The 12,969-nt window shown below is 48.4% G+C and overlaps 1 protein-coding gene across 1 annotated transcript in view; it reads left to right on the top strand.

Moving 5' to 3' along the window:
- Tdrd12 (tudor domain containing 12) overlaps window positions 1–12,913 on the top strand; it is a 62,134-nt gene extending 49,221 nt beyond the window's left edge. The window contains exons 26-35 of the mRNA XM_048329949.1: window positions 235–327; window positions 8,218–8,390; window positions 8,606–8,618; window positions 8,802–8,853; window positions 9,101–9,382; window positions 10,800–10,863; window positions 10,948–11,061; window positions 11,134–11,287; window positions 11,361–11,427; window positions 11,683–12,913. Coding sequence (XP_048185906.1) covers window positions 235–327; window positions 8,218–8,390; window positions 8,606–8,618; window positions 8,802–8,853; window positions 9,101–9,382; window positions 10,800–10,863; window positions 10,948–11,061; window positions 11,134–11,287; window positions 11,361–11,427; window positions 11,683–11,774 — 1,104 coding nt within the window. The 3' untranslated portion in view covers window positions 11,775–12,913. The remainder of the gene's footprint in view (window positions 1–234; window positions 328–8,217; window positions 8,391–8,605; window positions 8,619–8,801; window positions 8,854–9,100; window positions 9,383–10,799; window positions 10,864–10,947; window positions 11,062–11,133; window positions 11,288–11,360; window positions 11,428–11,682) is intronic.
- The last annotated feature ends 56 nt before the right edge of the window (window positions 12,914–12,969 follow it).

The raw sequence follows: 12,969 nt of genomic DNA on the forward strand, positions 1-12,969 counted from the left end.
TCCGTGTCTGAGCCTCTCTGTGCTCAAGGCTAGTGCTCTACTACTTGAGCCACAGCACCACCTCTGGCTTTTTCTGTTTATGTGGTATGCAAGGCAAACACTCTACCACTAAGCCACATTCTCAGCCCTCATCTTCTCTTGAGTAGCGAGGATTACAGGCATGAGCCACCGGCTCCCAGCCTAGAAAAAGGTATTTTGTTAAAGCTACAGATAACATTAAGTGCTTTCTTTCAGGTTACTAGGTACATTCATCATAAAATTGTTGGAAAATTACATGATGCAAAAGTAGTGTTGGCTCTGGGGAATACTGTTTGGATCGACCCAATGGTAAGTGTGCAGTTTCCTTAAAACCTCCTAAAATGATGTATATTCTTCTAACGATTGCTTCAGTAACTACAGAAGTGGAGGAAGATTGGGGTTGTGTTGGAGGAGGTGTTAGATATATATGTTGCTCATGAGTTTGGTTGTGGAGTTTTGTTGTTTGATGGATTGTCTTACACTGTGGCCCGGTGCACACATGCATGCCTGTGGTACACATACTCTCCCACACAATTGTCACAAAGCTGTCCTTTAGATGAGGCAGTTCTACTTCACCTTTTCAAGTGTTGATTTCACAGCCCACCACCCTGGCACTGGCAGGCCCCGGGTCAGTACCCACTGCGTGTCCCTCCGAGCTAGTGTGTCAATGAGCCTAAAGATGTGTGACATGCTCTGTGATACCAAGGGCTCTAGTCTCAGGGCACCCAAGGATAAACAATACCTTTTGATGTTTTTATTCTAATTACTGGGGCTTGAACTCAGGACCTGAGGCTATCCCTTAGCTTTCACTCAAGGCTGGCTCTCTACCCCTTAAGCCACAGCTCCACTTGCAGCTTTTTGTTTGTTAATCGCAAATCACTGTCTCCTGGCCTTCCTGCCCAGGCTAACTCTTGATGGTCAGATCTTAGCCTCCTTTGGATCTAGGGTAACAGGCATGCAACAGCAGCACCTGGCTCAAAGATAGTTTTCTATGTCCCCACTTGCTCATCTGCTTACTACCTGCTCCACGCTGGGACAATGCCAGCCCCAGGTTACCTCTGTGAGCAAAGCAGATGAGGTCCTGCCTGTGCCCTAGCGGGGGTGTGCAGCGCTGTTCACATGGCTTACATAGGAATTGCACTGCTGCAGATTCTGTCAGTTGACTAAACTTCCTATAAATTGCAATGGATGCCAAGGTTGTGGTCACAGAAAAGGCAAATGGAGGAAATGGTCTGAAACACAGAATCTCGGGCATGCAAGGATCCCTCTTTTTTTTTTTTTTTTGCCAGTCCTGGGCCTTGGACTCAGGGCCTGAGCACTGTCCCTGGCTTCCTTTTGCTCAAGGCTAGCACTCTGCCACTTGAGCCACAGCGCCACTTCTGGCCGTTTTCTGTATATGTGGTGCTGGGGAATGGAACCCAGGGCCTCATGTATACGAGGCAAGCTCTCTTGCCACTAGGCCATATCCCCAGCCAAGGATCCCTCTTTTTTTTTTTTTTTTTTTTTTTTTCTTTTTTTTTTTTTTTTTTATTTTTTTTTTATTTTTTTATTAATTGGACATAAATTTTTTTACAAGGTGTTGTGCAAAGAGGGTGCAGTTACATAGTAGGGCAGTGTGTACATTTCTTATGATATCTTACAACCTGTTTTTCTATCCCTTGTCTAGGTCAGGTTGACATATATGCAATATACAATGTATCAAGAACATATACAGTATTCACAGACTTGGTCTCTACTGTCTCTCCGTCTCCCTTTGTTAACAGTCATATATCAGGGAGATCATGCCCCTTTGTTTTCTGTGTTCTAGGCTTGTCTCACTCAACATTATTTGTTCGAGTTCCGACCATTTCCCTGCAAATAACAATATTTCACCATTCCTAATCGCTATGTAGTATTCCATTGTGTATAAGTACCATATTTTTTGGATCCATTCGTCTGTGGAGGGGCATCTGGGTTGTTTCCATATTTTAGCTATTGTGAATTGTGCCGCGATAAACATGGTAGTACAAATGCCTTTTTGATATCTTGGATTTTGCTGTTTAGGATAGATGCCTAGGAGTGGTATGGCTGGGTCATAGGGTAGGTCTATATTGAGCTTTTTGAGAAACCTCCATACTGTTCTCCAAAGTGGTTGTACTAATTTGCACTCCCACCAACAATGGAGAAGGGTTCCTCTTTCCCCACAGCCCCTCCAGCATTTGTTGTTTCCTGAGTTCAGAGTATAGGCCATTCTAACTGGGGTGAGGTGGTATCTCAGGGTTGTTTTTATTTGCATTTCCTTTACTAGCAGGGATGTTGAGCATTTCCTCATATGTTTCTTTGCCATTTTTATATCTTCTCTTGAGAAGTCTCTCTTTAGCTCTTTTGCCCATTTCCTAATAGGTTTATTGGGCTTGGAGGGGCTTAGTTTTTTGAGTTCTCTGTAGATGACCGATATCAGGCCTTTGTCTGTTGCTGTGCTGGTAAATATCCTTTCCCATATCGTTGGCTGTCTTTCTATTTTGGTGGCTATGTCCTTAGCTGTGCAGAAACTTTTTAATTTGTAGTAGTCCCATTTGTCGAGTCTTTCTCCTATTTGTTGTGCCCCTGGGACTCTATTCAGGAAATTCCTTCCTGTGCCTATAAGTTCTAGTGTCTTTCCTACTCTGTCCTTCAGTAGTTTCAAGGATTCAGGTCTGATGTTGAGGTCCTTGATCCATTTTGAGTTGATCTTGGTGCATGGTGATAGGCTTGGGTCTACTTTGAGTTTTTTGCATATGGCTGCCCAGTTCTCCCAGCACCAGTAGTTGAAGAGGCTATGTTTATTCCATTGTATATCTTTAGCTCCTTTGTCGAATATCAGTTGGCTGTAAGAGTGCGGTTTTATTTCTGGGTCTTCAGTTCTAATCCATTGGTCTTCCGATCTGTTTTTATACCAATACCATGCTGTTTTTGTTATGATGGCCTTGTAGTAGATCTTGAAGTCAGGTATTGTGATACCTCCTGCATTGCTTTTTTTGCCTAGAATTGCTTTGGCTATTCTAGGTTTTTTGCTGTTCCATATGAATTTATGGATTGGTTTCTCTATTTCAGTGAAGAATGTGGCTGGGATTTTGATAGGTATTGCATTGAATTTGTATAACAATTTGGGCAATATGGCCATTTTCACTATATTGATTCTGCCTACCCATGAGCATGGGAGGTCTTTCCATCTCCTTGTGTCTTCTTTGATTTCCCTTATTAGATTTTTGTAGTTTTCATTGAATAGGTCCGTCACTTCCTTGGTTAAGTTGATCCCTAGGTACTTTATTCTTTTTTTGGCTACTGTAAATGGAATTGTTTCCATAATTTCCTTTTCTGTTTGTCTATTGCTGGTGTACAGAAAAGCTGCTGACTTTTGTGGGTTGATTTTATATCCTGCTACTTTGCCAAATTGGTTTATTAGGTGTAGGAGTTTGGGTACTGAGGTTTTTGGGTCCTTCAGATACAAGATCATGTCGTCTGCGAATAGGGATAACTTGATTTCTTCCTTGCCGATGTGGATCCCTTTGATGTCCTCCTCTTGCCTTATTGCTATGGCTAGGGATTCCAGCACTATGTTGAACAGAAGTGGGGAGAGTGGGCATCCTTGTCTTGTTCCTGATTTTAGGGGGAATGACTTAAGTTTCTCTCCATTTAATATGATATTAGCAGTTGGTCTGTTGTATATGGCTTTTATTGTTTTGAGGAATGTTCCATCTATTCCTGTTCTCTCCAAAGCTTTTAATAGGTATGGATGTTGTATTTTGTCAAAGGCTTTTTGGGCATCGACTGAGATAACAATGTGATTCTTGATTTTAGCTCTGTTTATGAGGTGAATTACGTTGATTGATTTACGGATGTTGAACCATCCTTGTGACTGAGGGATGAAGCCTACTTGGTCATGATGTATGATATTCTTGATCACTTTCTGGATCCTATTAGCTAATATTTTATTGAGGAGCTTTGCATCTGTGTTCATTAGTGATATTGGTCTGTAGTTCTCTTTTTTTGTTGGGTCTTTGCCTGGTTTGGGAATTAGTATGATATTAGCTTCGTAGAATGAGTTTGGAATTTCTCCCTCCATTTCTATTTCGCGGAAGAGTTTGAGGAGTATTGGAATTAGCTCCTCACTAAAGGTTTTGTAGAATTCGTTGGTGAATCCATCTGGGCCTGGGCTTTTCTTAGTAGGGAGGTTCTTGATTACCTCCTGTATCTCACCGTAAGTTATTGGTTTATTTAGCTGATTTATTTCTTCTTGGTTCAGTTTGGGCAGTTTGTACTTCTCTAAGAATTGATCCATTTCTGTAGAATTATTGTTTTTTGCTGAGTAGAGGTTTTGGAAATAGCTCCTTATGATTGTTTGAATATCGTGTGTACTTGTTGTAATTTTTCCTGTGGAGTCCCTGATTTTACGAATATGAGTCTCTTCTCTTCTTTTTTTTGTAAGTCTTGCAAGGGGTCTGTCAATTTTGTTTATTTTCTCAAAGAACCAGCTTTTAGTCTTATTTATTTGTTGAATGGTCTTTCTATTTTCAATCAGATTTATCTCTTCTTTAATCTTTGTGATCTCTCCTCTCCTAGTCGTTTTAGATTCTGTCATTTCTTGTTTCTCCAGTTGTTTTAGTTTCATCGTGAGGGTATTCACCTGCTCTGCTTCCATTCTTTTAATGTGGGTGCTGAGTGCAATGATCTTGCCCCTCAGAACTGCCTTAGCTGTGTCCCATAGGTTTCTTTGTGATGTGTTTTCTTTGTCATTGTGGCTTATGAATTCGTTGATTTCATCTTTAATTTGATCTGTGGCCCAAGTGTTGGATAGCAGCGTGGGGTTTAGCCTCCAAGAGTGTGTATAGGCTCTGTGGTATCCTTTGTTGTTGAGGGTTACCTTTAATCCACTGTGGTCAGATATAATACATGGGATGACGTCAATACTTTTGTATTTGCTGAGGTTCTTTGTGTGGGCTATGACGTGGTCTATTTTGGAATATGATCCATGGGCTGCTGAAAAGAAGGTGTATTGGGTCTCTGTGGGGTGAAAGGTTCTATATAGGTCTGTTAGATCCATTTGGGAAATGGTGTTATTTAGGTCCTCAGCTCCCTTACTAATCCTCTGAGTGTTGGATCTGTCTCTTGGAGAGAGAGGAGTATTAAAGTCACCCACTATGATTGTGTTTGCGTCTATCTTGCTCTGTAATTCTTTGAGAATTTGCTTGACATATGTCGGGCCTCTTTTGTTTGGTGAGTATACATTTATCACCGTGATTTCTTGATCCTGGATTTTTCCTTGTATTAATATGTAGTGTCCTTCTTTGTCTTTTTGAGTGGACTTTAAAGAGAAGTCAAGCTTGTCTGAGATCAGGATGGCTACACCTGCCGTTTTGGTGGATGCATTTGCTTGGTAGATCTTGCTCCATCCTTTCACTCGAAGCCTGTTTTTGTCCCTTGCTGTAAGGTGGGTCTCTTGTAGACAGCAGATGTCAACTTTTTGTTTGCGAATCCATTCTGCCAGTCTGCTCCTCTTTATCGGGGAGTTTAAACCATTTATATTTAAAGAGATCAAGGATAAGGGTGTTTTTTCTCCTTCCATTTTCTTGGTGGGCTGTTTTTTCTTCTTTTTTTTTTTTTCTTCTTGTCTTTAGTGAGCTTGTGTTTCTGCTGGGCTTTGGCTATTGAAGTTTCTTTCTGATTCTGTCTGTGTGTCTTTTACGATCTCTGTTGGGTGGGGTTCCCCTCTTAATATTCGCTGTAGGGCTGGTTTTTTATTCACATACTCCTTTAGCTCCTCTTTGGTGTGGAAAGATCTGGTTCTCCCTTCGAATGTGAACTCCAATTTCGCTGGATATTTGATCCGAGGTTGTAAATTGTTATTCTGGAGTACTTGGATGGTGTTCTTCCACTCGCTTCGAGCTTGGTAAGTTTGTGTGGATAAGTCGGATGTTATTCGAATCCTCTTCCCATTGAAAAAAGTTTCCTTCTTCGCTTTGGCTGAATTCAGAATTTGCTCTTTAATCTTGAGGTCTGAAGTCTTGAATATTATGTGCCTTGGGGTGGCTTTCCTGGGGTCTGGCCTGCCAGGTGTCCTATAGGCTTCGGTTACCTGGATGGGGTCCCCTGTGAGATTGGGGAAGTTTTCTGCAATAACTTTATTGAGAACATGATTAAGCCCTCTGCTCTGATATTCGGCTCCTTCTTCTATTCCAATTATGCGCAGATTATATCTCTTGTCTTTGTCCATTAGTTCCTGGATTAGTCTTCCCTGAAGCTTCACCTTTTCTTGGAGTGTGGTCATTTTCTGGTTGTTGTCAGCTGCTTCATCGTCCAGGCGAGAGATTCTGGATTCTATATGGTCTACTCTTTGTGTCATGGTTTCAATTGCGGAGTTTATGGATGTCAGAGAGCTATTTATGGTTGTCATATCAGCTCTGATCGTGGAGATTTCTTCCTTTAAAGAGTTGTATTTTAAATCTATTTTTTCATGCATTTCAATTCTTAGGATGTGGAGATTTTCTTTAAAGGCAGCTTGCATTGTATCCATTTTTGCTTCCATTTCTTTAAAGAAGGTTTGCATTGTATCCAGTTTTGCTTCCATTTCTTTCTTGGCTTCCTGGGTGTCCTTCCAGATTTCCGCTCTAAATTCCTGGAATTGTTTTCTGATTTCATTTCTGACGCTTTCGATCATTCCTGTTAACATGGCCTCATTTGCTTTTTTAGTCTCCATCTCCTCTTCAGTCGTGCTGCTTTTTGGAGCTGGCGAGTTGGCTTGCCCTTTGATGAACTGAGTTATGTTTCTTTGTGATTTGCGCATCTGGAGATCTGGATGGCTTCTCAGGTTTGGTTTGTAGCTCCTCCCTCCCTCCTGTGTAGACGTGTCTACGGGCAGCAGGTGTTGTCGCTGTGTCCCCGCCCACCAGTGCAGGGTACGCCTACCAGAGCGGGCGCTGTCGCCGGAGGCCCCGCCCTCCTGTGCGCTGTGCGTTCAGTGCAACAGGCACTTCGGCGGGATATGCCTCCCAGAGCGAGCCCTGGGTTGTTGGGTTGTGCTTGCGCCCTCCCACGAGTCCGTTGTGGGGGGGGGGGGTACGTGTGGGGCCCAGTGGGATCGACTGTCCGGGTGTGGCTTGGCACCTTCAGACCTCACCTCCGCTGTTAGGAGGGGGGACGTGATCAGGCTCCAGTGACCCTGCTGGGCTGGTATTGCCCACCAGCGCCTGTGGTTTTAGTTGTAAGAGTCTGCGAGGTCCAGGCGCCTCAGGTGGGGTTTGCACAACCGGCTGTCTCCCGGCCCCTGTTGGGAAGGGGGCGGGGCCGGTTCTGCCAGTTCAGGAACCTGTGGGGTGTTGGTGCTGCTGAGCCCTTCCCCTGCTAAACTGACTTCCCAGCGCCTGATGGGGGTTTCCCCGCCTGATTTGTGGGTTCTTTGTTCCCTCAGGGGTGGGGGAGGGGGGAGGGGAGGGCACTCACTTTTGCTGCTTTGTGTGTGTGTCCCGCGCTGCCGTTGGCCCTCCAGGGGTTGGCTAAGTGTCGTGGTGGCTTCCCTGGTTCCCGATTTCTGCCGCGCTGGGTTCCCTTGTCCAAACCCGGTGTGGACCCGAACTTCTCGTCGCTGCCGGTGTGTCTTGGTCCGCACCCTGCCTTGTGGCCGTGGGGTCTCCCGCTATATGAATTCTGCGCTCCTGGCAGCCTGTCTGCCGATCGCCGGGTTCCCCTTTCCCAGCCTGACCCTGTTTGGGCCAGGGTCGGCTGGTGGGGGGAGGGTGCCCCGGTGAATCTCCGGCTCCGTGTAGGTTTTCGGTTCTTCTTTTTTGCTCCTTTTTGTTTTCCTGCGTTTCTCCACTGCTTCTGGCTGCTGGTTTTGCTGGGTTCTTGATGGGGTGTTGGGTGTTGGGGTTCCCAGCTCACTATGCCGTTGGAGCGAGTCGGAGTGCCTCCCTATTCCATCGGCGCCATCTTTCTTCTCCCCCAAGGATCCCTCTTTTTAAAGAGGTAACACAGTTGAGTAAGAATCTTGAAAACGGGAGTTTGAATGGTTCCACCAGTCTAGATGGGCGTGGCTGTGGATTTTCCCTGGGAAAATGCCTGGGCCACGCCCCCTCCGCTGTGACATGAACATTTGCTCTAGTGGCAGCTTGTGCCCTGGGTGCATCGAGCCTCGGCCTGCTCAGCAGGACTTCTAACAATATCCTGTCCCCCCTGTGCTTCAAGGTGCATGTTACAAAACTTCCGAACCTGAAAACTTCCATCATTGACTACAATGTTCGTGCTGAGATTCTGTCCACAGGGATGGGCATTGATAATTCAGAACATGTGCAACAACTGAAAACGCTCTGCAAAGAAACGGACATGCCGGCTAGTGATGGCGGCCTTGGCCAGACCACGTAAGGAAGTACCTTTGTCTGCTTTCTCAAGTGCTTCGAGTCCTGTGTGTTAAGTTACATGCAGCTTTTTTGCCCGTCCTGAGCCTGAACTCAGCTGGGGCTTGAGCTCAGGGCACTGTCCCTGAGTCTTTTTGTGCTCAAGGCCTGCATTCTTCTTGAGCCACAGCTCCACTTCTGCCTTTTTGGTTGTTAATTGGAGATACTTTCCTACCCAGGTTGGCCTCAAACTGCGATCGTCAGATCTCAGCTCCTGAGTAAGTTGACAGATGTGAACCACCACTGGGCTCATGTCGCCATTTGTTAGCTTTAATAATTCCCAAGATGTGGAGCTTGCCGTCTTGTGTTTGCTGCTCATGGTAGTCTGCATTTGGCTTTGAACGCCCTTCAGTCAGGCTCTGGCCTCCCTGGCAGGGAGAAAGCGTTAGCGGCAAATGGGGACTTGAGGACAGCCGAGGGGAGAGGGGTGGGTGTGGAGCACCTAGTGGCACGGCAGGGGAAGTGCAGGGGGCCCGGAGTGCAAGCAGCAAGCCAGGATGGGGCGTTCCCTTCCTCACGCGCTGATGCCCGGGAGTCCATGGCCCGTGCTTTCCCATCTCTGGGAACCCACAGCGGAATTCCTCTGCCCATCCGCCAGCCACTCTGTCTGTGGGGGACACTGGAAGCCGAGCCCTGAGTGGCGCCTTTGTCACCTGCCGGTGCCCGATGCAAAGGCACGGCAGCCAGCGGGGCTGGGCGGCTTGCCCACCTGCCTTCTGTCTTAAGCCACCAACCGTGGAGGACTGCCTGCGGTGGCAGCCACAGAGCCCGGCCACCTTGCCCGCGGGATCCCCCTGAGGGGATCTCCCCGGCCTCTCCATCCAGGGTGACTTCCCTCAAGGAGGAGGCTGCTGTGCCTGGGGCTCAGCAGGAGGATGCACCAGAGCCAGGGAAGGCCAGCTGCAGCTCCGGCGCCGGCTCCAGCTCCACGACTGACTCCACTCGCCACAGCCTGGGTGCGTACTTGTTACTAACGGATTGGGCTATCCACCCTGAGATGATGACACAGATATAACCTAACTGTTGAATTTTTGGCAATCCAGCTGTAGTGGAGGGGTTGTTTTTTGTATTTGTGGCATAACATACACCCAGGGAAGCACAGATTGGAGACACAGCTTCTCAGCCTCCTCCGGCTCCCGCAGCAACCACCGTTGCCGCTCGTGTCACCATTGGTCTCGCTGAGTGGAGAGCATGTCCTCATCCTCTTGTGGCCTCTGTCCACCCGTGTGTCTGTGAAGTGGACGTATTACCTGCTACGTAACTTTCTGCAATAGGAAGCCGAGTTTACAGGGTGGCATTGGGTTGGTATCCACGTGGGGCTATTTTGATTAAAGCTGCTCTGCATATCCCGAGCCCTAAACGTCGCTAGGTTCGTGTTGTCGCCCACTGTGCCTGCTGAGCCTGAGCCGCGGAGTCCCAGTAGGTGGGTCCCTCGTGGGAAGATCCCACCATGGAGCGTGGGCCTTAGTCTTGGGCTCCAGCAAGTGGAACGCTGTTCCTCCTCAGCTTTCTTGCTTCATTATAATGTTTTTAATACTTGCTCTTTATGTTAAAATAACATGTTTTACTAAGTGATACTCGTTTTCATTTTTTTCTAGTTTTTTGCAACTGAATTTTTGAACTACCTATGACACTTACATTCATGTTAATGATGCCTCATCTACAAGTGGCCTATAGGGCAGAAAGTGTGTGCAAGCTGAGCCTGGTGGTGTGCTTGAAATCCTTGGTATCTGGGAGGTGGAGGCAGGGGGAGTGGGAAGCCAGCCCCAGGAAAGTTAATGAGACCCCATCTCAAAAACAAATGGACGGGCTGGGAATGTGGCTTAGCGGTGGACTGCTTGCCTAGCATGCATGAAGCCCTGGGTTTGATTCCCCAGCACCACATATATGGGAAAAAAGCCAGAATTGGTGCTGTGGCTCAAGTGGTAGAGTGCTAGCCTTGAGCAAAAAGAAGCCAGGGACGGTGCTCAGGCCCTGAGTTCAGCCCCAGGACTGGCCAAAAAAAAAAAAACCAAAAAACACAAATGGGCGCTGGGCACTGGTAGGTAGCTCACACTTCTAATCCTAGCTACTCAGGAGGCTGAGAAGTTGTGAGACTCTACTATGAACCACCAGAAAACCAGGAATGGAGCTGTGGCTCAAAGTGGTAGAGCACTGAGAAAAAGAGCTCAGGGACAGCACCCAGGACTCAAGTTCAAGCCCCATGACCAAAATAACAACAAAAAAACAAAAAACTGGACTAGGTATAGTTTACGTGGCACAGCGCTTGCCCAGGATGTGTAAGGGCCTGGGTTCAGTCCCCAACACTGGGGGAAAAAAGTGTTTCACATTCAAGTAACTTGCAGGAAAAATGTGACTTTTGACTTTGTACAGAATCTGAATCTGCACACACTGGAGATGCTTCTGCTAGGACAACTGCACCCCCACGTGAGAAAAGGTACATGCACCCCACATGGGAACACTTCCCTCCCCCGGCTACCTCCTGACCAGCAGGTGTGTTAGGACTTTTCTTCTTTTCTAGCTTTCATCCACAAATAAAGTGGTTCCAGAAAGAAGATGTTGTCATCTTAAAGATAAGAGTGCGGGATGTTCGCGATTACAGATGTAAATACTTCCAGGACCGCGTTGTGTTCAGGTGGGTTCCGTGGGCGTGCGTGCCATGAGAGGGACGTGTGCGCACTTGGGGCTGACGGCCGTTTGTGCCCAGTGCCTCCGTGGGAGACAAGGTGTACCTGGCCGACCTGGAGCTGCAGGCCAACATCGTGAAGGACGACTGCAGGTGCGTCATCAAGAACCACGAGCCCGTCATCACGCTGACCAAGGAGAAGAAGGAGCCGTGGCGGGGTCTCCTCAAGCGCAAGGTGCGCCTGGCTCGGCGGTGGCTGGCCCGTCCCCGCGGGGCACGCCCCCTGAGCCACGCTGTTGTGTCCACAGAACCCGAACGTGGCCTTTGACTTCGATCACTGGGAGGACTGTGAAGAGGAGAGCCCCTTTGCCAAGGGTGAGGTGTGGGGCCCTGGGGACAAGGGGAGAGCACACACACCCCACACCTGAGGGTTCGGCTCTGTGCAAGTGAGGTGTGCAAGTAGAGCGCTTAGACGTGTGCTCCACCCCCAGGCTGGCCACACCCACCAGTTCATGCGTCAGCACACCAGCGGCCATGCAAACTGCTGGGTGGGGAGAGGGAGAACCCAAGGGAAGGGGCGTGCGATCGTGCTCCAGGTTTAAACTGTTAACCAAGGTGTGACTCTTCCAGTGGCACATTCTAGAAGCCTGTGGGGCAAAGTGGCCGAGGTGGTGGAGAGCAGCAGGGCTTCTTCAGAGGAAGCCGGAAGCGAGAGCGAGTGAGCTGCGGCCGGGAGGTTGAGGAAGCAACTCGCCACGTCTGAACCTCGTTACTGAAGCTTCTTGGGGCACTGGGATGGGTCACGGTGAGAAACACAATTCAGCTGACTTCAAATAGAACAACGGTGGAGGAGATTGCCAAAGCAAGGGAGAGGGTGTGGGAGAGCCCGGCAGGCCCGGTGGCGCGGGGAGGGCCGAGGCCAGTGGGGCTCCGTAGTGAAGCCCTGTCTTGTCCACAAACGCACGGCCAGCACCTGCCTGCTGGTCCTTTCCGCAGTGAGCGCTCAGTACCGCGGAGGCCGCCAGCTGCCTGCACGAAGTGGCCTTTCCCCAAGGCCAGCTGCCAGCGGCCTCCGCACGCCTGGGCCGGCTAGAAACGGAGCTGCTGGCTTGGGCAGCCTGCTGCTCCTGAAGGCCTGGGCCAACGGGACAAGGACTTGTGTTTTGGAAACGTAAGGGATTTGTGGCCAGGCGCCAGTGGCTCACAGGTGAGGTTCTAGGCCAGCACAGGAGACACACCGAGACATTCCTATCTCCAATTAACCAGCAAGGCGCGGGGACGTGGGAAGCATCAGTCTTGAGTTGAAACACCAGTACTGGTGCAAAAAGCAAAAAAGGACCTGTGAATGTGGAGGTCACCCCCACACTGCAGGGTGGCGGGGACCCGGAAGCCCCCGCGAGTCCTCTGAGGACGTTGGAGGTGAGGAGAGCTGTGTGGTGCACTTGTCTGTGCCACTTTGCCACGTCTCCTGCGTGGCCTCAGGTCCTGGCCTGAGTTGCTGAGATGACAGCTGCAGCCACCGCCCCGGCCTGAGTTTTGCATGTACATCTGACTCTTCCATGGGGTCTCTCTGAGCCTGACCTTTTCTAGGTCCAAATAGAAGAAAATCTGCAGAGAAATGAATATTTTGTGGGGCCCAGATGTCAGCTGTATAAGCAGTTAGTAACTTTTGTTCTCTTTTCTGTTTTCTGTGCTGCTAAGACTTCTCTGAATCTCTCCAAAACACTGCTTCCGCGCTCGGTTGTGACGTGACTGCCTTTCGCAATTTGAGTATTGTTTAAAATAAAAGTTAGTTGTTAAGCTGTGTTTTCCCCGAGTGTACAAAGTAAAATCTCCTTCACCGCACCGTGGTGGCAAGGGCATTGTGCTTCAGGCTTGCATGGGCTCGGGATTGAAAAGCAGGACACATTAACTCCA

Source organism: Perognathus longimembris, chromosome 20 (assembly GCF_023159225.1).
Source record: "Perognathus longimembris pacificus isolate PPM17 chromosome 20, ASM2315922v1, whole genome shotgun sequence".
NCBI classification, from domain to species: domain Eukaryota; kingdom Metazoa; phylum Chordata; class Mammalia; order Rodentia; family Heteromyidae; genus Perognathus; species Perognathus longimembris.